Raw genomic sequence first — 23044 nt, 5'->3', positions numbered from 1 at the left:
TAGCTTGAAATATTATTAGGTCTCCACATAGGCCTAGAATAGATAGCATTCTTTGGACCAAGAAATAGCTTTCTTTCAATGGGTCTCAAAAATAGATAATAAATATACATTAGCCAAAGGAAATAATACATAAGCTTCCCAAGCCCACTTTGAACAAGTTTGAGGAGTATTTCAGTACAATGCTCTGCTGTCCAGGTGGATGGAGCACAGCTCCTCACTCTGCGCCCACTGCCTGCAGCCTGTGGAGCTATTTGCAGACTTCTAGAATAGTGGAAGTCAAGTTTCTAGCTTCAAAGAAAAGAACAGCTGGCCTCGTTAGAAGACTTCAGGACAGAGCAGGGCACGAGCGTCCCAGAGCATGGTGTCTGCTTTCCTAGGGTCACCTAAGTGTGTGTACAGTGAGTATGTCTACATATGCACACACGTATTCATTCCTCAGCTTCCCAAGTTACCTTGTTTAGAAAGTCGTTTACTATAATGCTTAAAGAGCAGACACCCAGTTCTGTCTTGTGGAATTACATGAGAGATTTACTGCATGATTCAGAGAAAAGAACAGAGTGGGGTCTGCTGGTCTGTAAAGTGAAAAGAATACTGCATCTGTTACAGCAGAACAGCACAGCAGCGCTTTTAATGCAGACCCAACAGCTGCAGATTCAGCAGACTCGTATCTGAACAGTTAGAAACCTTGAAAAAGTCATGAGATACCGGCCACGAAGTTAGGAGAACGTAATGGGGAAACCGGAAGATCACTATGCAGAACTGAGAGCACCATCACTTAGCAATGTGCACAGGCAACGGCCTTTTGCCTGGGACTCTCTGACAGATCCGCTGCCTGGGATCAGGCAGGAAAGAATCACCTCAAGTGCTAGCTCAACTGTTATCTGAAAGATGGATTTGCTACTTTTGTGCTGCTGTGATCCAAATTTCAAGCGCATGGGGGGGTGGGGGGCGACATTAAGGAAGTGTGTTCTGGCTCCATTTCAGAAGGACTTCGGTCTGCCACAGCTTCTGGAGCAACTTGTCAACCTGCACGGTGGTAGACAACTGGACCCAAGGACAGGCATAACCTTCAAAGAGCTGGCCCTACTGACAGCCGATCCCTCCCTCCTAAATCCTCCACAACCTTCAAAGCAGCACCGGAAGGTAGGGTCTGAGTGTGCAAAGAAGGAGCTTGCAGGAGACATTTAAAATCCAAACCACAGCGTTCTGCCTTTGGCCTCAAAGTCTTTTGTAAATCCAAAATGCACTTAGTTAAACATCATGGTCTTTTAAAGTCTCCATGGCCCTTGAATAGTCCTAACGTGTTTCAAAAATCCAAATTTTCTTCTGAGAATCAAGCCAAATGTGGTGTGATTCTCGGTAAAATCAAAAAACAAGTTACTTCCAATACACAAGGCGCGTATTAAAACGTCATCCAAGACTGAAGTCCATCAGGGCAATCCCATGCTGTGTGTGCCCTCAAAGGCAGGGGTGGCACTGGGTCTGGGAGCACTGACCCTCCAGAGTACCACATTCACACGTGGACTACTGAGCCAGGACCGACCACTCTGTGCCTGTTTACTGTCCCTACCCACCCCCCCCCACCCCCCACCCCCAACCCCCCCCTCCCGCACTGAGACATCGGGAGCCCGCCACACAGCCCTGTTTGGAAAGAGACTCGGGCCCTCGGGAGCCCTTCCCTGACCAAGCCATCCTCCTAACCCTATTTTTTTTTTTTTTCCAATTTTCCCTTCTGCAAAGTTCAGGTTAAATGGTCTTTGAAGGTCAATGGTGTTTTGGATACAGTTTAATGTGTTAGAAAATTGCCGCTCACACCCTCCACCCCAGTATGGTGATGTTCAGAAGTGACAGGACTCCAGGAGGTGACAGGACACAGGCCCCTTCCCATTCGCTGGCTTATCTTCCTCTGCACCCACCCGCTCCGTCTCCTATTCCACCACTATGACGCCGTTGGCCATGCAGTGACGTAGACAGACGCCTCACCAGAACTGCACTGGGTTGGTATTCAGACTCTCAGCTCAGCTCCCAGGCCCAGGTATTCAGCTACAATGAAAAGAGATTAACACAATCTCTGTATTTTAAAAGCAATTTAAAGAAAGTGAAAACTGTCATTCTTAAATAAAAATCATAACCCTATTCTGAAACTGCAAATGACTTGAGAATGAGCTAAATAGCGAATTCCCACATACAGACAATTACTAAAATAAATTTATTTATTTATGTGTGTGCATGTGGGGGGTAGAAGAAAACTCGTAACATCTGCTCTTTTCAACCCATGGATTCTGGGAATCACACTGGCAGTCAGCCTTGGCTGCAAGACCCCAGCCGCTGAGCCAGCCCCCGCACGGTTCTTTACCGTCAGGGAGTGGGCGGGGGTCTCAAGGGATTCCATCAGGGGCAGGCAGGCACTGGAGTCATTTCTTCATCCGAGTCGCTTGCTTCACTCGCTGGTTCCAATTCCCCATCTTTAGCGTCTCCAGTTCCCACAGTTAGTTCTAATTCCCCTAAATCTTTCTCTATATTTAAATCTGTTTCCACATTTAAAATGGCTTTCTGCTTGCGCTTCCTGGGGATGGCATCATTAGCACAAAGTTTCCTCATTTTGATGTTTGGCAATTTCTTCAGATCAAAATCCCATTCCCTAGGAAAAAAATGAGCAAGGACAGTCAGTTTCAGAGCTCTGCCTGCAGCAGAGGGAAGACCAAAATTCATAACAGATTTTACATGCGCATGAAATAGCAACCTAAGCTGGTGGCAGGGGGTTGGGGGTGAGGGTGGGGAGGGTCGGGGTGAGGGTGGGGAGGGTCGGGGTGAGGGTGGGGATGGGAGGGTCAGGGTGAGGGTGAGGGTGAGGGTGGGGGTGAGAGATGCACTAGCCCAAGCCCTAAGCTCACTTACTATGGCTACAGTAGTATTACCTGCACAGAATCCTACCCACTCTAAACTTCAAAAATGCACAAAAAAAAAAACCCTTAGGCTCTGTGGTTCCCTTCTTCTCTCTACCTAAATATTCTCCTTTATGAAGCTACATGGTCTCAAGACCCTCAAAAATTAGAATTACATCATAGCTAGCAAAGCTCTAAGTCAGAAAAGGGCGCTCTTCTCACACACAGGCACAGTGCAGCTGACTTTTCTTTTTTTTTAATTCTCCTTTTGGAACCTCCCTATCTGTACCTCCTGAGAAGTCTGGAGAGCCACGGCTCGCGACCCAGCGATGCTAACACGCTGTGCTCACCTCCTCACACTGCTCACTCTGGAAGAGGCAGAATGCACACTGCTCCAGACCCAAGGAACACATTTTATTTTCAATTAGGCCTGAATTTAAACACCTAATTTCAATTCTGAAAAACTTCACACTCCCTAACATGTGTTAGTGAAGACCAAAAAGTATTAATTAAAAACATTTTCCAATACACAGAATCTGTGCTTGAAAAATAACATCTGAGTTTCTACAGCTCAGTAGTCTCCATGGTTACGAGGGTGGAATCACAGAGCCCTGGACCAAAGGTTCTCAATGACAAAACTCTTAGCCTGGCATCCGTTTTCTTCATCTGTTCTTGTTATTTTATCTTAGGAAATAGGAACCGGCATGGGGAGAAAAGAGACGTCTCTGCTGCACTACTGCTCTGCTAAGGAGAAGAGCACCACAGCATCAGCTGCTCGCACACTGGTGCTGCAGATGGACACAGAGCACGCCTACAGAAGAGGAATGCCAACACTACACTCCCCACTTGCTTTCCTATCAACACCTACACCCAGGGGAGCTCACGCCTGTTTATTTCATACACACCTTCTAAGGAACTCAGATACTCACCGAAAAGTCTGTAGATTATTAGTGTCTAAAATGTCTGGGATCTCTGAGAAAGAAAACAATTAATATCCATTAGGCTTACTTGTTATAGTTTCACTCATTATCACACATACAACATGGTAATTGATGTTAATAGAAAAGAGAAACTTTTTACATGCATGTGTAAATGTGCCTGTGTACATCATGTATGTATGTGCAGGTGCCTGCAGAGTCCAGAAGGCGTGGGACCCCCTAAAGCTGGAGTTAGAAGCATTTATGAGCCGCCTGAAATGGCGGTTAGTACTGCTGAGCCTTCTCCCCCGTCCCAAGGGAAAAAACATCTTCAAAGCACGGCTGGTCCACACAAACACCACACATGGGAAGAACAGAGCTCGGTGTCCAGGGATGACAGAGGAGCTCTGCTACATAGGGGGTATGGCACAGACTTGTGAGGTAAGCCAGCGTTCAACAGCAAGTGTGGGTGTTTATTTTGTAGTGCTATGAAAGACAAGTTTTTATGTACATACCTTATGTCACATTGGTAGAATTATCAGATTTCAGTGATTATTTAACATTAAAAGATCACTTTATTCAAACTGAATTTTTTTTTTTAACAATTACAATCATTAGGCCATCGAAACAGTTCAATACAATCTAAGTTGCCCTGTAACCTGCATGGGAGCTCAGTTACGAGGCTGCCTTGGAGTACCGGGCAGGGACTTCTGAGCAGCACTGGAACTGTTAAAAAGCAGGACTTCAGGTGGATGGACTGTGTTTCTGCTCTGTAAGATGGCCATTGGGAGGAAGGCAGCCTGGGTGTCAAGCTGGCAAAGGGTGGAATCGCAGGCCTTAGTCTCAACTATCAATTTGATGACATCTAGAATCACCTGCAAGGTGGGCCTAGGAAAGCCCATGGGGCATCACCTTCATTAGGGTAATAGAGGAATAAAGACCAGCCCTAAATGCTGAGTGGCACCATTTCCGAGGCTGGGTCCCAGACTGAACGAAAAGCGGCAGAACTCAGCACCAGCATCCATTGTGGACACAATGTCACACAGCTCCTACTGCTGTGACTTCAGCACCACAATGAGCTTAAGCTATGACAAAATAAACCCGTGCTCCATTACATGGCCTTTACCAGGGCATTATCAGTGATAGGGAAAGACATGCACACATGACATCTTATATTCACAGGAAGTAACGACATGTGAGCGTCACAGGAGAGGCAGAAGCTCTATGCCACTCTTGTAACAGTGCCACAAACTTTTGAGCTAATCCTCAACTTTCTGAACCAGAGAAATATGTCCTCTATCCTATTTATATTTTTTGAGATAGGGGCTCTCTATGTAGCCCACACTGTCCTGGAACTATAGTCTAGGGTGGCCAGGGACTCAAAGAGATCCACCTACCTCTGACTCCAAGGGCTGGGATTATGGGTGTGTGCCAGCATGCCTGGCTTCTATTTTATTTTTATTCTTTTAAATTCATTTATTTAGTTAGTTTACATCCTGGCCACAGTTTCCCCAGCTTCCTCTCCTCCTAGTCCCCACCCCCTTCTCTTTTATTTTTAAACTGAGAAAAACAAGGGCATCCACTTTATTATCTGGTGGGTTCCCGGAATCAAGTGTGGATGTGTCTAGGTCCAAAAAATATGCTTTCCTTTTTGAATTTTTTTCAGATTAAGAAACACATTTTAGAAGTGAAGAGGAAGTCCACACACTTCACAGTTTCTAGTATTATCCAGGGTAGTTCTTTGGGGATCTTATGTTCATGCTCTTTATATTAAAACTTGAAATTTTAATCTTGCTATTATGTATTTTAACTACTATTTTGACCAAGAAAGTAGACAGTAACACTGAAGCCTCCAGGGGCCAGGCCAGAAATATGAATGAAGCCAGCAACATGACAACGGCTGAAACGATGCTGAGTTCTGCCAGCACAGCGGCTACTTCAGACCTCAGCCCCGAAGACTCTGTGCCCAGGTCGTCTGGTTTCTTAAGCCACAGACCTGTACTTATTAGTTGAAATCATTGTTTAAAAAAAAAAGTGACAGTATTATCTGTGGGCCATGTCACCTCGGAATGGCCACTAATGTAAGGGTCTTCAACTCGGTAGGCTGTCCTGGCCAGGGACCTTCAGTGTTGCCAGCTAGTAATGTGCCTCAGTGTGGCTGGAGAGCCAGAGTCACAGCAGTGGGGAGGAGGACAGCTGTCTGGAGATGGGCACCCGAGTAGGGTGTGTGCTAGGAAGAAGTGTCACAGAAGAAAGAAGGTGTCAACTGTCACAAGGAAATAAAAGTATTCTAGACGTGAGGGGATCGAGGTAAATCAATCGGCTCCTGTTTTAAAGGCAAGGGGTCAGAGAACACACACATAAACACACACACACCGAAGCCGTAGCCTTCATACTGCTGCCGCTCCCGCTCCATGGTCTGCTTGATGACAGTCTCCCGGGAGTGGTGGCGCCGGCCCTGTCTGTCCTTGATGCTGTTGTGCAGCTCAATCTGCTCCAGCTCACTGCTGAATCGACCCAAGTACCTGAAAAACATGAAAATGATTTGAGTTACATGTCTATATATCTGGGCTTGTGTTGATTCATTTTAAATGTGGCACCCAGGTGTCCCTGTCCTTCGAATACTGACATACTCAAATTCCTCATTTCCTCAGACTTAAGAACACTTTCCTCAATAATCCAACCATTTCTTGACTTCAGTGAACACACAGCATGCTGTCCGCTGAACTGAGGAGCCCCACATTGAATCACCTACTGGGTTTCTTCTCTAGACCTTAGCATCTCCCCCTCAACACACTTTCACACCACACCTCCTCCATCGTCTGAGGACAGAGTCTGACATTCTAAGTGAGGTTTCGAGGCATCCACCTAACATCTCTCTCCCTATTCCACACCTAAGTTCTACCTCTTAACGTTGCTGAATTCAAGCTCTCCATCAGGCTACTACTAACTAAGCAGAGGTCAACAGTCACATCAACCTTTTTTTTTCTTCCATTTTTCTTTATTAAGAAATTTTCTACTTACTCCACATGCTATCCACAGATCCCCCCTCCTCCCATACCCCAGCCCTCTTTTCCAAGCCACCCTGTATCCCCACATCCCCCAAATCGAGGTCTCCCATGGGGAGTCAGCAGAGCCCAGCTCACCGAGCCTAGGTAGGTCCAAGCTCCTTCCCACTGCACGAAGGCTGTGCACAGCACAGGCACCAGATTCCAGAAGCCTGCCCATACACCAGGGACAGATCCCCATCTCCATGTCTGGGTGCCCCCCCAAACAGTTTAAGCCAAACAACCATCTTCCATATCCAGAGGGCCTAGTTCAGTCGCATGGGGGCTCCACAGCCACCAGTCCAGAGTTCATGGGCTTCCACTAGTGTGGCTGGTCATCTCAGCATGTCCTCCCATCATGATCTCGATGTCCCTCGCCTGCAGTATCTCTCCTCTCTCTCATCAATTGGATTCCCAGATCTCAGTCAGGTGTCTGGCAGTGGATCTCTGTATCTGCCTCCGTCAGTCACTAGACAAAGGCTCTATGATGACAGCTAGGTTATTTGCTAGGCAGGTCACCAGAGTAGACCAGTCCAGGCACCCTCTCTGGACCACTGCCAGCAGACCAAGGTGGGGTCAACCTTGTGGATTCCTGAGAGCCTCCCCAGCACCCTGCCTCTTCCTGTTCCCATGATGTCCTCATCTATCATGGTATCTTCCTCCCTGCCCTCCCACTCTGTCCCTGATCCAGCTTGACCCTCCCATTTCCCCATGTTCTCATCCCCACTCCTCGCCATCAACCTCTTAACAAGCTCTCCGGCGACACCACGCCCATTCTCAGCACTGTCCCCATGCTCAGGCTGTGACTTGAAGTGTATGCATGAGGACCACACAAGCATTCTGAAAAGTCCTCCCAAGGCTTCCTATGTCCTTAGGTAAGGTCCAAACTCAGGCGGTCACCTAACTGGTCATGAGCCAGCCGTCACTGTCAGCACCGGTTACACCAGCCTTGCTACTCCAGTCCTAGGAAGCGTCTGTGGGTCCTTCTACCCGCCAGCTTCTCCCCCAACCCCGGGGACTTTTAGACACTATTCTCTCAGTCTGAAGATGCTTTCTGGCCACCTTACCTCAACACCCGGGGCCAGTGCAGACAATGTTTCTCCAGGAAGCCCTCCCTAACCCCAGGAAACTAAGGGGGGCCAAGCTGGGCCACACAATCAAGTCTTCCTGTTAAAAAGCCCATCTGCGCCGGGCGGTGGTGGCGCACGCCTTTAATCCCAGCACTCGGGAGGCAGAGCCAGACGGATCTCTGTGAGTTCGAGGCCAGCCTGGGCTACCAAGTGAGTTCCAGGAAAGGCGCAAAGCTACACAGAGAAACCCTGTCTCGAAAAACCAAAAAAGGAAAAAGCCCATCTGCTAGTACGCAAATCTAGAGCACAGGTGTCTCCGAGAACCAGGCTGGAATTCTCTTTTCTGACCCTCTGTTCACAACATGCCCCATATTTACCTTTCAATTAATTCACAGGCATCCTTCTTTGAATATCTCGTTTTTTTTGTATCCAGATGACTGTGAAACCACTGAAGTTTGTCACCTATGAATAAGTACCAAAGTTTAGCACCGCAAGCTTCATGTAGGCAAAGGTTTTCACCACAATCCTCCACAGCAAAGCATTAAAAACTAAAGCCAACTATTTCATTGTTAAATAAAGATCTGTGTAGCTGAGTCAATGGAACCAGTTTGTCAGGAATGAAATGTAACATTGTATTTAAAGAAAGAGACAAGGACGGGAGTGGTGTTTGCCTCCCCACATTTCTTTCCTTTGATACAATCTGTTTTTATTTTAATTATGTGCATATGTGTGCGTATGTGAATATGTGTTTATACATGTGAGTGCAGTATCCAAAGATGCCAGAAGAGGATGTTGGGTCCCATGGAGTGGGATGTGTAGGTAGTTAAAAGCCAACCATGTGGATTCTGGGAACTGAACTCTGCAAGAGCAGTATGCCGCCTTCCTAACTACTGAGCCATCTCTCCAGCCCCATACATTTCTTGTCTAACATCAGGGAAGGGAGGAAAGATGGACTGACAGAATATGAAATTTTAAAACCTTATAAAGCAAAACATGTAACTTGTTGAAAGTATCTTAAAAGTTGAACAATGATGAAAATAGTGTTTGTTAAACAAAGGCTTAGCCTCTAGCACCATGTCCAGAACTTTATAATTATTCTATTCAGATCAGCACCATTTCACATTTACACATGAAGTTAAGCATCCTAAAGAGATCATTACTACACATGTTAAGCCTAAGAGAGGTGCCAGGTACTGTGCCAAGAGAAATCCTGGACTTGTCAGTAAAAATTTATTAGTAATAAATATCACCTACAGGAAGGGGGGGGGAGAGGAAAGGGAGAGGAAGGGAGGGAGGGAGAGGCAAAAAGATAAATAGGAAGGAGACTGTGTCACTGACAAGGACTGAACATGTATGCACCCCTATTAACCACGAACCCTCTGCTCCGCAATTCTTAAGCTATTGCTGTAGCTTGGTTCTCTACCGCTCTCAAAGGCCCATGTCTTAAATGCTGTTCTCTAGTGCGCAGTGCTACTGGGAGATGACGAGACCTTTGAGGTGAGGCCTAGGCGGCACTATCACTAATGAAGTGCCCTTGCCGGGAAGGTTGCTGGGACTCTCCTTCTCGGCCAGAGTGAGGTAAGCAGCTTGCTCAAGCACACAGCCCCTCTGATACTGCATTCTTATTGCTATCCATCCCAAGGCAGCATGATCGGCCTCATGAACTGAACCCCCCACTTTTCAAATGTGCCAAAGCAAACTTTTCCTCTTTCTAAAGCAATTATCCTAGGGATGTGCTGCAGCGAGCGAACACAGCCTACCCTTCCTAATCTCAGCTGTCGAAAGAGAGGATTAAACCCGAGCTAGATGCGGAGGCGCAGGGCAATGAAGTTTCTGCAAAGCTGAGCTGCAGGGAACACCAGCAGCTGACTCTGAAAGTCAAGTGCTTCGCTCCACTTCATTTGTTTTCTTTTAGCTAAGTCTGCTTTTAAAAAAGCTGATAAAACAGAGAAACTGGTTTACAGCAAAACTTCACTCTACTGTATGTAGCCGGAATCTCAAGCACTCAAACCCACTTACCAATAAGGTTGAGACGCAAGGCCCTCTCAGTCTTCAATCTTGAACCAAAAGGTGCATATAAATTAGAAAATTTCCAAAGCAGGGGCTTAGAAATCTGTCAAAAATATCACAAAGAAAAACTTCCCAGAGAACTTTGACATTCTTTCACATGTATTTTAAAAAAAAAGTCAATCTTAACAACAAGGAAACATGGCGTGACATGATTATCTTTTAAATCACGGGAATAAGATGTCACTAGAATGTTGTTTCAGCATGCTACTCACTACGGAAAGCCTAGAGGGCCAGTCCTGTTCATGCAAACAAAGGTTGACTGGGCTATGACTATGCCTGCAGCGGCAGCACCTGGACACCACCTGGAAATATGCAACCTCAGCCCAGTGCTCTCAGCAGACCTGAGCGGGGCAGGGGAAAACACCATTCTAATATGGTGTGTCTCAGGTCAAGGAAGTTTGTCAAATACACATATGGGCAATGGAAAAATTATACTGTTTAGATGTAGTAAATCACGTTAAAAAAGAATAAAATGCTAAGTGATAAATGAACACCAAAAATTTGAAAACTACTATTTTAAGACAGTACTGCCACCATACATCTCTATGTAAAAAAGACATATCCCTCACAAAAAAGAAAACTGGACTATGCCATCAGTCTCTCCTAAAAAACATCTAACCAAATCACTGTAAAACAGCCAAGCTTTATTAAATGAGGCTTTAGGTCTTAGGCAAGGTATTAAAAAGCAACTGTGTGGACACCCGTTGCACTCACTGGACCAGCAAGGCTAGGCCACACAGAAATGACTTCTATCTGATTTTCTCTCTATGGAGTTTTTGCAATATCTTCCCCTCAGCCTCAGACCCTCTCCTCCAGTCTTGGAAGTAACTGTGTACACAAATTAGAAAATTTCCAAAACAAGGGTCTCGAAATCTGTTAAGAACATTAAAAATCCTTTATGTTCTTTGGTATAATTTTTCTTTTAGTATCTGTGGCAGATTTCTCTCTGAGCCCTGCCCAACTCTGAGATGGCAGACCAGCTACTAGACTATTCAGGCCTTGACTGCCTTCTCTGCCATCCACAGCACTCATTCAGGGACCTAGTCTCCTGACCCCAAGCCACCAATCCACAACACCAACAGCTTCCTGTGACATCTCTAATCAGTCCCTGAACACTAGAACCAAGACATCTAACCACATATCCCACGTTTCCTTTGTTAGGTCGAACACACAGCACACCCACAATCTCTCAGCTCTGCTCAAATGTTAATTAAGTTCGCCAGGTGTCTTCCAGGACTTCTATAAAATATAACCTCTCTCTCTTTATCCTTCAACCTGTGTTAATTTTTCTTCACTACACTCACCATGAACTGCTACTTAAACGTATGTTTTAGGTTAGCTCTGTAAAACCAGGATTCATGCTGTTTACCTCAGTATAAGAACACATGAAAAAATATTAAAGGAAAAGCGAGAGTGGAAACTGAGGAACACACACCTGATAAGCAGATGCATGAAGGAGCTTTCCCTAATGCATAACACTAACAGGACTAGACACTTACCTCTCCTTCTTGTCTTGTTTGTGAGACTCTCTTGTAATCTGAGCTGCTTTCCTGCTGTACGGATGGATGACTTTTTTTTCCCGTCCTACAATTTTTCCTTTCAGTCCTTTAGGCTAAAAGATAGGAGACGTGTAGTTAGTAGTTAGATACACAATGACTCACTTTTAATGATAAGGATTTCATACATATCAACTCCAAGATCAAGTTATGAAAGGACTCACTTCCATCTCTGTCGCCCCCCCCCCCCCCCCCCCCCCGCCACACACACACAGGGATAACCACACAGAAGCTTTCTTTTAAAGACTTAGAATTTCCATTATAAGAGTAGTATGAAATTCTCTAAGCGTGAAAGGGCTTTAAGGCTTTCAAAGATTTAAGTTAACGAACCACCAAGATTCAATGCAAGGAACTCCACCTCCTGAACTTACATCCTGACTCAACTGTAGCTTAAGATTCTTTATAACTATTTATGAAAGATTGTCCACAGCAGGGATGGATAAAATAAATAAGGCACAAAGATATGAAGAAGATTCACTACATCTCTAAAGAGTTTCGAATTTTTGTACAATTTAAAACATTTATCAGCAAGGACAAACAAAACAAACTCTCAATAACAAGTAACTTCAGGGGTCAGCAAGATGGCTCGGTGAATAAGGGAATTTGCTGCACCAGCCTGGTGACCTGACTTCCATTCTCAGAGCCCACGTGAGGGTAGAAGAAAAGAATGACTCCACAAGGTTGTCCTCTGTCCTCCACATGCAAACAGCAGCCGGGGTGTGCAGGTGACTTTTTCTTTAGTCACTTGTTATGTATAAACTGTCCATGCTGACTACCGGTTAAATTCACTGGCTCACCAAGCCAGCCTTACATTTGTTTGCTTCCTTAGGAAAAATTCACAAAACTGTCTAGACACTTAATTTCCAGAACTCTGTGGAGCATTCTGTCATTCTAATTAAGCTGCTGGGAGTTAAATAGTTTCTCAAAGATGACAGGTGTCCCTCTCAGGCCTCTGGAATCATGGGCACCTTTTAAAGAACGGTGCAGGACCACAGTTGATGATAACGTGAAAAACGGGGCCAAAAAATGTGACAATTAGAACACAATTATAAAAATGCTACTACTGTGACTTCTATGCAAAACAACCCATTGTTAATAAAAAGTGTGGCGAACGGGAAGTGCCGATTGCCAAGGAGAAAAAGTGCAGTCAAATTCCAGATACAACTACATGTAACTGCTTTATTACCTGAAATGAAAGTCTCTGAAGATTATAGCAGGAAATCGCGCAAGCACAGGGACACAGACTGAAAGTAGGAAGACAGGGAAAGACAAAGAAACAAGGAGGGGACAGAGAGACGCCTCCGAGACTCAAGGCGCCCGCTGCCACGCCTGACGACTTGAGTTGGATCTCAGGTGGGGGACCCACAGGGAGGAAGGGGAGAACGGACTCCCACAAGTTGTCCTCCACTATCCACACGCACACAACATCAATTATAAACGTAAAAACGGATGCTGCGAATGAACCCTTTAGAGTCCTACACACAAATGTTTTATGAACGCTCTTAAGCAACTTCTCTGCTTAGTAAACACACGGAGTTAACAACATGGTTGCCCGGGAGGAATCGGGGTTGTAGAGGCAGGACCCCAGTCAGAACCGGCCGCCGAGGGGCTGTGGACCGAAATACCTCGTGGCTGACTGTGCCCAGGGCAGGGTGGATCTCTCTACCTGCCCGAGGGCAGAGGTGGGTGGACCCAGAAATTGGTTACCAGTGAAGATGCAAACGTCTTCCCCCAGGATAAGGAGACCCTGGGAAGTGGACCACGCCACAGGGCGGGGTGGCAAAGCGCGGGAGCACTCCGATCCCCGGGGCAGAGACACCCAGGACCCAGCACCGCCCGGGCAGCCGCTCAGCCTCCCGGCCTCTCCCGGCTCCGAGAATCCCCTTCCCGTCCGCCCGAGCAGAGCCCTCCGGGGAATCCAGCGAGCGCGCCACCCACCATGGCGATGTCGTGGCCACCGAGGCCCCGCGGTGTCCAGAAACAACAACCCCACGGACGGCCGCCGCGGCAGCTCCAAGTTCACTCCGCTCCAAACACACGTGGGTCCGGGGGACACGGAGCCGAGCGGACCGGAAGGGGCGGGGCCGGTGCGGTCTCTAAAACGTCCCCGGAAATCCAGACTCCGTTTTTCTCCGCCCGCCTTGGGTTTACAGCCCATTACACAGGTCCCGAGATTTGAATCCTGCCGAGGACGCCTCATATTTCTGGCTTCTCTTGTTTCTGTCTCAAAGACCGACCTGAGCATCTGCCAGGAGGCAGCTCTCCAGGGGCGAGCACCTTGTCCGGAGACAGCGTCACTGGACTTAGATACCCTCTGCAGGTGCTAATGACGACCTGTGTCCCAGAGCGGTGGAAGATCTACCTTCGCTTTTCCTGGGATTTTCTCTATCATTTTCTTTCCAATCCAGTTGTTCTGCTTTCGTACTGCATGTTAAAATTCCATAGGAAATCTTGCTCAGTAACTATTATTGATCAGATGCCTAGTGCATGCCACACATTGACAGTATTCCCGCCTTTTGCATAATTCCTATGCGAAGTAGGTCACAAGGAAGTATTTCAAATAGTACTGGGATATAAACTATATCATGGATCAACTAGATTTAACATACACAGAGGGAGAAAGGGAAGGTGAGGAGAAGGGAGGAGAAAAAGGAGGAAAAGAAGAGGGAGAGGATGACAATGAATGGATTCCTTGTATCTTATCAGACCACTCTGGAATAAAAGTAGAAACCAATAGCAGGACAGACTACAGAAATTACACAAATACTTGGATACTTAACAATACACTGTTGAATATACTTTGGGTCACTGAAGAAATCAAGGAGGAAATTAAATTCCTAGAAACAAATGAAAACCATAGGCAATCTGGGAAATCGCTAAGCATCCTAAAAAGGAAAGTAAGTATACACAATAGAACAAAATCAGAGTTTTCTAATATGCTAGTAATTCACCTTAAGGTTCTAGAAAAACAAGAAGTCACTACCAAACTCAGTAGCTGACGGGGAAAAAAATCAACGACTAAGGCAGGACTTAATAAAACAAACACCAACAAACTCTCAATATATAGAACTAGCCAAAAAACGTTATTTTTCTTTAAAGGATAACAAGATTGACAAGCCTCTAGTCAAACTAATAAAAAGAATGAGTAAGAAATCCCAAATTAATAAAAAGCAAAGGTGAAGAGGGAGTTGTAAGAACAGACTCCAATGAAATCTATAGTATCATTATATTCCGAAGAGCTAATAACATGTATGACACACTAAAATTATGCTCTCAAGATATAAATATATTAAACATGTTTACTACAAGTAATGATATTGCAGTAGAGATTAAGTCTCCCCAAAAGAACAGCCAAGGATCAGATGGACTCATGGCTGAGTTCTACCAAACTTTTAAGAAAGTCCTAATACCAACACTTCGGAAATTTTTTCTCAAAATAGAAAATGAAAGAATACCCAATTAATTCTATGAAGACAGTATTATCCTGAATAGAATTAGATAAAGACACAACAGCAACAATTACAGACTCACTTCCTGATGAACAGAACAGCAAAAATTGTGAACAAAATAATTGCAAACTAGATATAATTCAAAACACATTGCATAATTCAAATGTATTCAAAGTATATAATATAATTAGAAATACATTATGATTATCATACATCATGGCTAAGTGGTGAGCTTCATCCGTGTGATGCAACTTGGTTCAATGTACACATATCAGTGAATATAATACCACCGCACAACACAAATAAACTAAAAGACACAAATCACATGACCACAAAAAAAGACAGTTAGCAAAGTTCAACACACCTTTATGATAGAAGTCCTAGAGAAATTAGGAACAGTTTCAACATGTCCCCAAATCACAAAATCTATACACAACAAACATGTAAGCAACATTTTGCTACCGGGGTACGGGGGTGAGGTGGGGCGGTGGATTAAGTGTTTCCTCTAAAATCTGGAACAAGACAAGAAGGCCCACTGTTGGCACTCTTACTCAGTATAGTGCTTGAAGTCTTAACTAGAACAATAAGACAAGAGGAAGCTACAAGAGTATAAAATAGTAATGAAAGAAGTCAAATTATCCCTATCAGTGTACTATATTATCAATTCCTAAAAGACCCTACAAACTCCACCAGAAAACTCTTCAATCTAACAGACATTTTCAGTAAACTTGCAGGATACAGAATTGACATACAAAAAAAAATCAAGGACTTTCATATATATCAATAATGAACTCACTGGGAAAGAAATTAGGAAAAGATCCCATTCATAATAGCTCCCCCAAATACAAAGTACTTAGGAATAACCTCAATCATGGAAGTGAAAGATCTCTATAATTAAAACTTGTAGACACTGAAAAAAGAAACCAAAGATACAGACATGGAAAGACTTTCCATACTCCTACATTGACAGAAACATAACAGACCGCAAATAGACAAAGCAACACTACAGGAAGAGAATACAATACCTAACCTCAAATTATATTCAATGCTATATACATTAGAATGTATTAGTGACAAAGAGAGTATGGTACTGGCATGAAACAGACATGTAGACCAGTGAAACAGAACAGAGGACCCGGAGATTATTCCACACAGCTTTGGCTACTTGTTTAGAAGTGGAGTGGAATGCATAGAAGATAGATGATTCAACAGTGGGAGTGATAGCAATGTCTTTACACCTTCAGAAAACTGGGTTCAGGCCTGTAGTTTTGGTGCCTGTCCTGGATCTCACTCTGTAGACCAGGCTGGCCTCGAACTCACAGAGATCCCGCCTGGCTCTACCTCCCGAGTGCTGTGATGAAAGGCATGCACCACCACCACCCAGCCCAGGCCTGTATATCTTTTACCTTGTGATGTGACATGAAAATCAGTTCCAAGTGGGTCAGTGACTTTAAGTTAAACCCTGAAATGCTGAAACCACTAGAGGAAGACATAGGAAACACACTTCATGATACATGTCCAGGCAAGAAATTTCTGATCTGGACTTCAATAGCACAGGTGCCACAATGGAGGAAGTTGGACTACATGAAATGGAAGTTCCTGCACTGTAGAGGAAGCTAGCCTCAGACTAAACAAAGAGCCTGTGGGTTGGGAGAGAAATCTGCCAGCTATGCTTGTGACAGGGAGGCTCATGTCTGGAATTTATAAAGAACAGGAAAAAATAAGTGCAAAAAACCAAACTACTAACTAGCAAAAAGGCCAACAGACTGCTTTCAAAGAAGAAATATAAATGGCCAATCAGTATTTTAAGAAAGTATTCAATGTCCTCAAGCAATGTGGAAATGTTTCTTCAATCCACTGTTACCCCTGTGAAGTCATGTTTGTTTAATTTATCTTCCTTTGTAGATAGACCCATTTTTCTTGTGGAATTGTTTCCTGGGTGTTGCCATGCCCTTACCCATCCTTGATATTCTGTGGCCCCTTTAAATTCCTGGGTAGAATTTATATTAACTAGACATAGAACATCTTGCCTTCCCTATCTTCTAGCCCTTTAAAAAAAATTTTCTATCTTCTTTATTCAGTTTTTCCTGCCAAAAAGGAGGCTCTGAATGTGATCTTTTTACTCGTTTGTTTTATAAATAATCATCTAGTTATGTAAATTTTCATTTCCTTTATCTTTGTGGGGTGGTGGGAGTGGGAGGTGCATGTGGAGTCCAGAGAAAGTCTCTGAGGTTGTTCCTCATGTGCCAACTGTCGTGTGGGGTCTCTTCTCAGAGGGTCCTTAAAGCAGAAATGGCCAGCAGGGAATAAAATGCAAAGAGGTGAGGAGGGAGACCTGGTACAACTGGGCTTGGTCAATCAGACTGGATCAAAACTGCTGGAGTCTGATTCATGGTTTAATTTTCTTACACATTTAATCCCTTGGAAAATACCCACTCTAGCAAACTACCTAAGATCTTTATCCTCAGAATGAGTTCTGTTGGTCAGCAAACAGTGCTCAGGGCTAGGGCATAGAGGAAAGATTTGTAGCAAGCATAAGGAAGGACAGGTCCTACTGATGGAGGATCTGTTTCCTAAGGATGAGTTATATTCACTGAGAGACAAAGCCCAGGATGGGCCTACCCAATCTCAAGGTTTGGGGGAAATTCAGGTGGAAGTTGGCTCGCAATAGAACAGCAAGAGATCGCCAGGTTGTTTGACCATGCTCACTCCAGCATTCCAGGTGACCAGGAGTCATTCTTCTTTCTGTGGAAGAAAACAGACTTGTATGCTTAACAATTCTGGTTTCTCCAATGCGCACTCTGTTGTGCTCCCTATGGCCATCCACTTTTCCTTTGAAAGGGGGGGGGGGTTGTCCTAGACGTTGCTGAGTATGCTGGGTTGTCTGTCTGGTGAGCCTCAGAAATCTGCCTGCTTCTGCCTTCCCAGTGCTGGGATTACACAGATATCTACATTTCTGCCGGTTCTGGGAATCAAATTCCTGTCCCCAGCCTTCGCATGGCCAGCACTGTATTAATTGAAGTATTCCTCTAGTATTGGAACACATCCATGAATAGTGTCTTGTGAGATTTCTGAATGCTTGTGAGAAAACTCCATGAAAACAAGACAACCAGATACTGTTAACTGTTTATATGCCTCTGTGGAAAAATAGGTTTTGCCATGTGCAACTTGCCTATCACATGTTGTTTTCCCCTTGTATTGTACACTTTAATTATGTGACTCCTCTTAATCATCATAGTCTAAACTCTCTGATGCTCTGAATAAAGTTGGCTATTGCATGAAACTTTACTCAGCATCATTTATTGGCTCCATTCTCCCAGGTCCCACTGTTTCAGGAGTAGAACATCCTAGTCCTTTTTTTCTTTCCCAAAACATAATATTTTCCATTGGCATTTAAAAAGTAATTTCATACTCCCTTGCTAGGTGTAGTGGTCTGAATAAAAATGATCCCCATAGGCTGACTCAAAGGGAGTAGCACTATTGGGAGGCGTGGCCTTCTTGGAGGAAGTGTGTCACTGGGGGCGGCTTTGAGGTTTCAGATGCTCAAGCCAGGCCAGTCTCTCTCTTTCTTCCTGCTGCCTGCCTAACCAGAAGTAGTTGGACTCTCAGGTACCTCTCCAGCACCATGTCTGCCTGTGTGACACCATGCTTCCTGCCATGATAATATGGACTAAACCTCTGAACTGTAAGTCAGCCCCACTTAAACGATTTCCTTTATAAGAGCTGCCCATGATCGTGGTGTAACACGAATCTTAAAAGGTCTTATTAATAAAAAACCCTGAGCCAGATATTGGGGTGAAAGCTGAAAGATCAGAGGGATAGAACAAGCCAGCCACAAGTTCTTACTACTAGGAAATCCTCAGTTCAAGAGAGAGCTACTTCCTGTATACTCAAGCCTCATATACCTTTCTGTGCCCTGCCATCTCACTTCCTCTCTCCTCCCAGCTGTATCACTTCCTCTTCCTGCCCAGCTCTATCACTTCCTGTCTGTCTGTACAGACCTCCAGACCTCTCTGCTAGTGCTGGGATTAAAGGCGTGTGTCACCACGCCTGGCTCTGTTCCCAGTGTGGCCTGAACTCACAGAGATCCAGATGAATCTGCCTCCCGAATGCTAGGATTAAAGGTGTGTGCTACAACTTCCTGATGCCTATGTTTATTATAGTAGCTGGCTTTGTCCTCTGATCCCCAAGCAAGCTTTATTTGTTAGAACACAAATAAAATATCACCACACCATGGTGTCTCTTCAGCAACAGACACTCTAACTGAGATACTAGGTTAGCAATATGTACCTTTCCTCTTCTGGATATACTCGGCTATAGATAAATAAATAAAGGCTGATGTAGACAGACTAGTGGATCAATAGATAAGTCGGTTCCAATCAGGCATGGGACACATGCTTCTCCACTTTTAAAACTCTCTGCTGTCACAGGTGTACTGCCCTGGACCTGTTACATCAAACTAACCGTGTTGATGGAGTCAACTACCAGGTCCTCTCCTTTGTGTTACAGAAAGATTCAACGTTACCACACCTGCGCCTTTCCCAGAGAATCTGAAAACAGAAGGCAAGTTGAGTCTGTCCTCAGAGGAGAGAGCGATAGAGAAAGCTCGCCCTTTGCTGGTAGAGTTGGAGCCAGGCGCTTGCTGGAAGACGCTGTCTCTTGATCCTGTTCCCATCCCCTGCACATTAACCCTGTGATCCCTGGGTACTGTCTCATTATGTGGGTTTCTAAATTCCTCAGACCCTCGAAGCTGCCACCTCCCATCCAGCGATGCATCCACCTGCCTCGCTCCCCCGCCACTCATCGTTCAGTCTTCCCAGAAGCATTTTGAAATTAGAAATGTGCTCTCAACAGCTTAGTCCTTCGGTAATTTTTTTTTCAGGGTTGATTTTGGCAAAGTCTGGTCTACTCTGTCACTGAATTTAGTTGTATAAGTCAAGGTATTTTTCATAAACCTGGCCCTATATTACATGTGATATAAAATAGCAATTTTTCTTTTGACCTGGTTATGATCTTTTATTTCTGGAGAGAAATTGGAAGGTGTCTTAAAAGACACCTTATGGAACTGGATGGTATATCTTAACTAATTAAAGACTTGTCCCCATGAATTGGTCTTACGCTGACTTCTGTGCAGAATGAGACATTTAACTCAAAGGCATGCCAATGCTCAAACCCCAAATTTACATATCCAAATAGTTTAAACATAGCACAAGGAAGTCGTTTGCTAGCCATTTAGAACTTGCCTTATTTACATATCCCAAGGAAGGAACCCAACATCTGGTAACCATGGATACCACAGAGAAGGAAAGGCTGTGATATAAACGGGCACAAGCCACTGCGGCTCTTCAGAGCTTTCCACACGTTTCTCAGTGTGCTGCTGGAGGCATCACGTAGACACATAGTTCCAAACTGCTTCTCTGATGTCCCCATCTCCACACCTGTCCTCTTGGGTTAGAGAGGCATCACGTGTGTTGTGAGTGACGGTCATGCTCCTTGTGAGTGACTGACTGTTCCTAACACAAGCCAATCTGCCAAAGCGGCTCCCAATAAACTGTGTGCTAGTGCCACCTTGTGGTCATAAAGTCAACCCTCAGAACTCACTGCACAACTTAAACGTTTTTTAAAAACAAACATTTTGCTGCTGTTTTTTATTAATCAGATCTATTTGCACCTATGTGCAAAATTCCATAGTCTTGTTAAGCATAAAACTATGCATAATCAACTCCACTTACAATAAAATGATGGATGAAGGTATGTAGATGCTCTGGAGGCAATTGCAACAAACTATTCTTAATCCAGAAGATTAGAACTGAGGGAGGGAGTGCTCAGGAACGATCTTTTTGTTTTTCTTCAATGTTTGAGTTTTGAGACCACTTATTTTTCTAAGTTCTTTCCAATTGAAAAGCAGACGGAGAACAGTTGAATTTGCTCATTAAGTTGAACAGACATTGTGGGTTAAAGATAAGTTGATGCAAATGGGAATGTGTGAGCTGCTGGTTGAGAGGGTCTTAGTCCCTGTCCTACTGCTGTGAAGGGACACCTTGGTCAAGACAACTCTTATAAAAAAGCATTTAAGTGGGGGCTTAGTCCATTTTCCTCATGGTGGGGAGTGTGGTGGCATGCAAGCAGGCACGGTACTAGAGAGGTAGCTGAGAGCTTTACCTCCTGATCCCCAGGCAGCAGGAAGAGAGGAAGACACAGCAGGGCCTGGTGTGGGCTTTGGTAGGCTCAAAGCCCACTCCCAGTGACACATCTCCTCCAACAAGGCTGCACCTCCTAATCTTTTCCAAATAGCGCATCTCCTGGGGTCTAAGCATGTAAACGTATGATTGAAGTCACAACAGAAGAGACGCTGCAGGTGTTTGTACATCACTAAGAAAGTGGCCAGGGGCTCAGCAGGTAGGAGGGGCACTTGCTGCTCTTTCAAAGGCCCAGAGTTAGGTTCCAAATGTTGAGGCTGGATCTCACAACCAACTATAACTTCAGTTTCTGGGGATCCCATCCCCTCTTCTGGCCTCCTCAGGAACCCACACACATGGATATACACATAAATAAATAATAATTCATAAAAACAAAACAAAACGGCAGGCATGGTAGAGTGCATCTGTAATCACACAGCACCTACAATAAGATAAGAGTCTGAGGCAGGAGAATTCCTAGAAACCCACAGGCCAATAAATCTGCTATACACAGCCATGAAAAACAAAGGTTTCCTGCCTCAAACAAGGTAAGGAGATAGGGCCAATGCTTGAGGTTGTCTTTTGACCTCTGTACATGGAGTATGGCACCTGCAGTCACATTCATATCCACATGATACACAAATAAACCTCCTCTCTCTCTCTCTCTTTCTCTCTCTCTCTCTCTCTCTCTCTCTCTCTCTCTCTCTCTCTCTCTCTCTCTCTCGGTGTTTATGAGTGTGTGTACACACAAAAAATGGCAAAAAGAGAGCTTTGACGTACAAAGAATGTCTAATAACAACCCTAAAAAATTGTAAAACAAGACAAAGAATTCCCTTGATCATATGACTTATGCACAATTCCAAAAGCCTCATTTTTCCTACATCCATCATCCCCAGTCATCTTTCCTGACAGGAGGAGAGCAATTTTCCAAAGCACGACTATGATTGAGACACTCTGACGATAAAAATCTTTCCACTGTACACTGCCCTCCAGCCAGACTCAAGAGAACAAAACAAAACATCAAAACAACCCACTTGGCTCTCTTTCAAGGCCTCTTGAAGGTCTGGCTTCCTGCTTTACCGCTCAGCGGTTCTCAGTCTGAGTCCTTCATTCCTAGCCGGTTCGTTAGGTGCTCTCTTTCCCCATTGTAACCGTGCTCACCTCTCCAACGGAAGCAAAGTTCTGCCTGTTCCACAAGGCTAAGGCAGACATCCTCTCTTCGGTGACACTTTCCTGCTTAGGAGCTGAGAGAGAGCTCCTCTGCCCGGTTCACACTTGATCCCCTGAGAGCAGTGTCTATAATCGTGCCCACCTTCTTCTGGAGGGTGAGAGGTATCTTGGGCATCTCTATGTAGCATTGCACAAGGTTGTCATCCGTCAAGGATGCGGTAAAGCAGTAAGTTGTCCTTAGGTAATGAAAAATCGGGATGTGTTTCTATATCCTGAAAGCATAGCTTTGGAGATAAACTGTTTTGGATTTGAAAATACCGAGAATAAGCAGTTATGTATCTATGCAGTGTGGACAAATGAACTACTAAAATCATATTCAGTAGAAACCATGAATTGTCCAAGCATATTTTCTTTTCTTCACAACTTCCTACCCCAATTGTTAACACACAGAAGCCAGCCAGCTACACTTCCCCATTCATCAATCCTGGCTGCAGCTTGGCCATTAGGTTTTCTCTAGCAGAGAATGAAGATTACAATGTGTAACTTCCTGAAAAAAGAAATGGGTTTCTTTCCTGCATTCTGTGTTCCTTCCAGGGGTGGGCCAGATGCACAGCATGGTTTGGGCTTCACAGATGAGAGGCAGACCTGAGCCAAAGACCTGGGAAGGAAACAGGAAGAACACGTGACCTCAGGCCCTGCAA

The 23044-nt window shown here is 44.7% G+C and overlaps 1 protein-coding gene across 2 annotated transcripts; it reads right to left on the bottom strand.

The window, feature by feature from the left end:
* Nucleotides 1–1771: 1771 nt before the first annotated feature.
* On the bottom strand, nt 1772–13639 carry Tma16 (translation machinery associated 16 homolog). 2 transcript variants are annotated; one of them, XM_006987553.4, is made up of 8 exons: nt 13484–13639; nt 11489–11601; nt 9939–9976; nt 8297–8381; nt 6179–6327; nt 3815–3857; nt 2357–2641; nt 1772–2043 (listed from the first exon to the last, which is right to left on the bottom strand). In XM_006987553.4, the coding sequence occupies exons 1-7, from the start codon at nt 13484–13486 to the stop codon at nt 2392–2394; spliced, it is 681 nt and encodes a 226-aa protein (XP_006987615.1). In that variant the 5' UTR covers nt 13487–13639; the 3' UTR covers nt 1772–2043; nt 2357–2391. The 2 variants fall into 2 exon arrangements, with proteins under 2 accessions (XP_006987615.1, XP_076409392.1); XM_076553277.1 differs by lacking the exon at nt 1772–2043 and having other exon boundaries at nt 2200–2641.
* Nucleotides 13640–23044: the final 9405 nt, after the last annotated feature.

The sequence above is a fragment of the Peromyscus maniculatus genome, chromosome 17 (genome assembly GCF_049852395.1).
Source record: "Peromyscus maniculatus bairdii isolate BWxNUB_F1_BW_parent chromosome 17, HU_Pman_BW_mat_3.1, whole genome shotgun sequence".
In the NCBI taxonomy this organism is placed as follows: domain Eukaryota; kingdom Metazoa; phylum Chordata; class Mammalia; order Rodentia; family Cricetidae; genus Peromyscus; species Peromyscus maniculatus.
The sequence above is the reverse complement of the archived record's forward strand: the minus strand, read 5'-3'. Positions and strand labels throughout refer to the sequence as shown.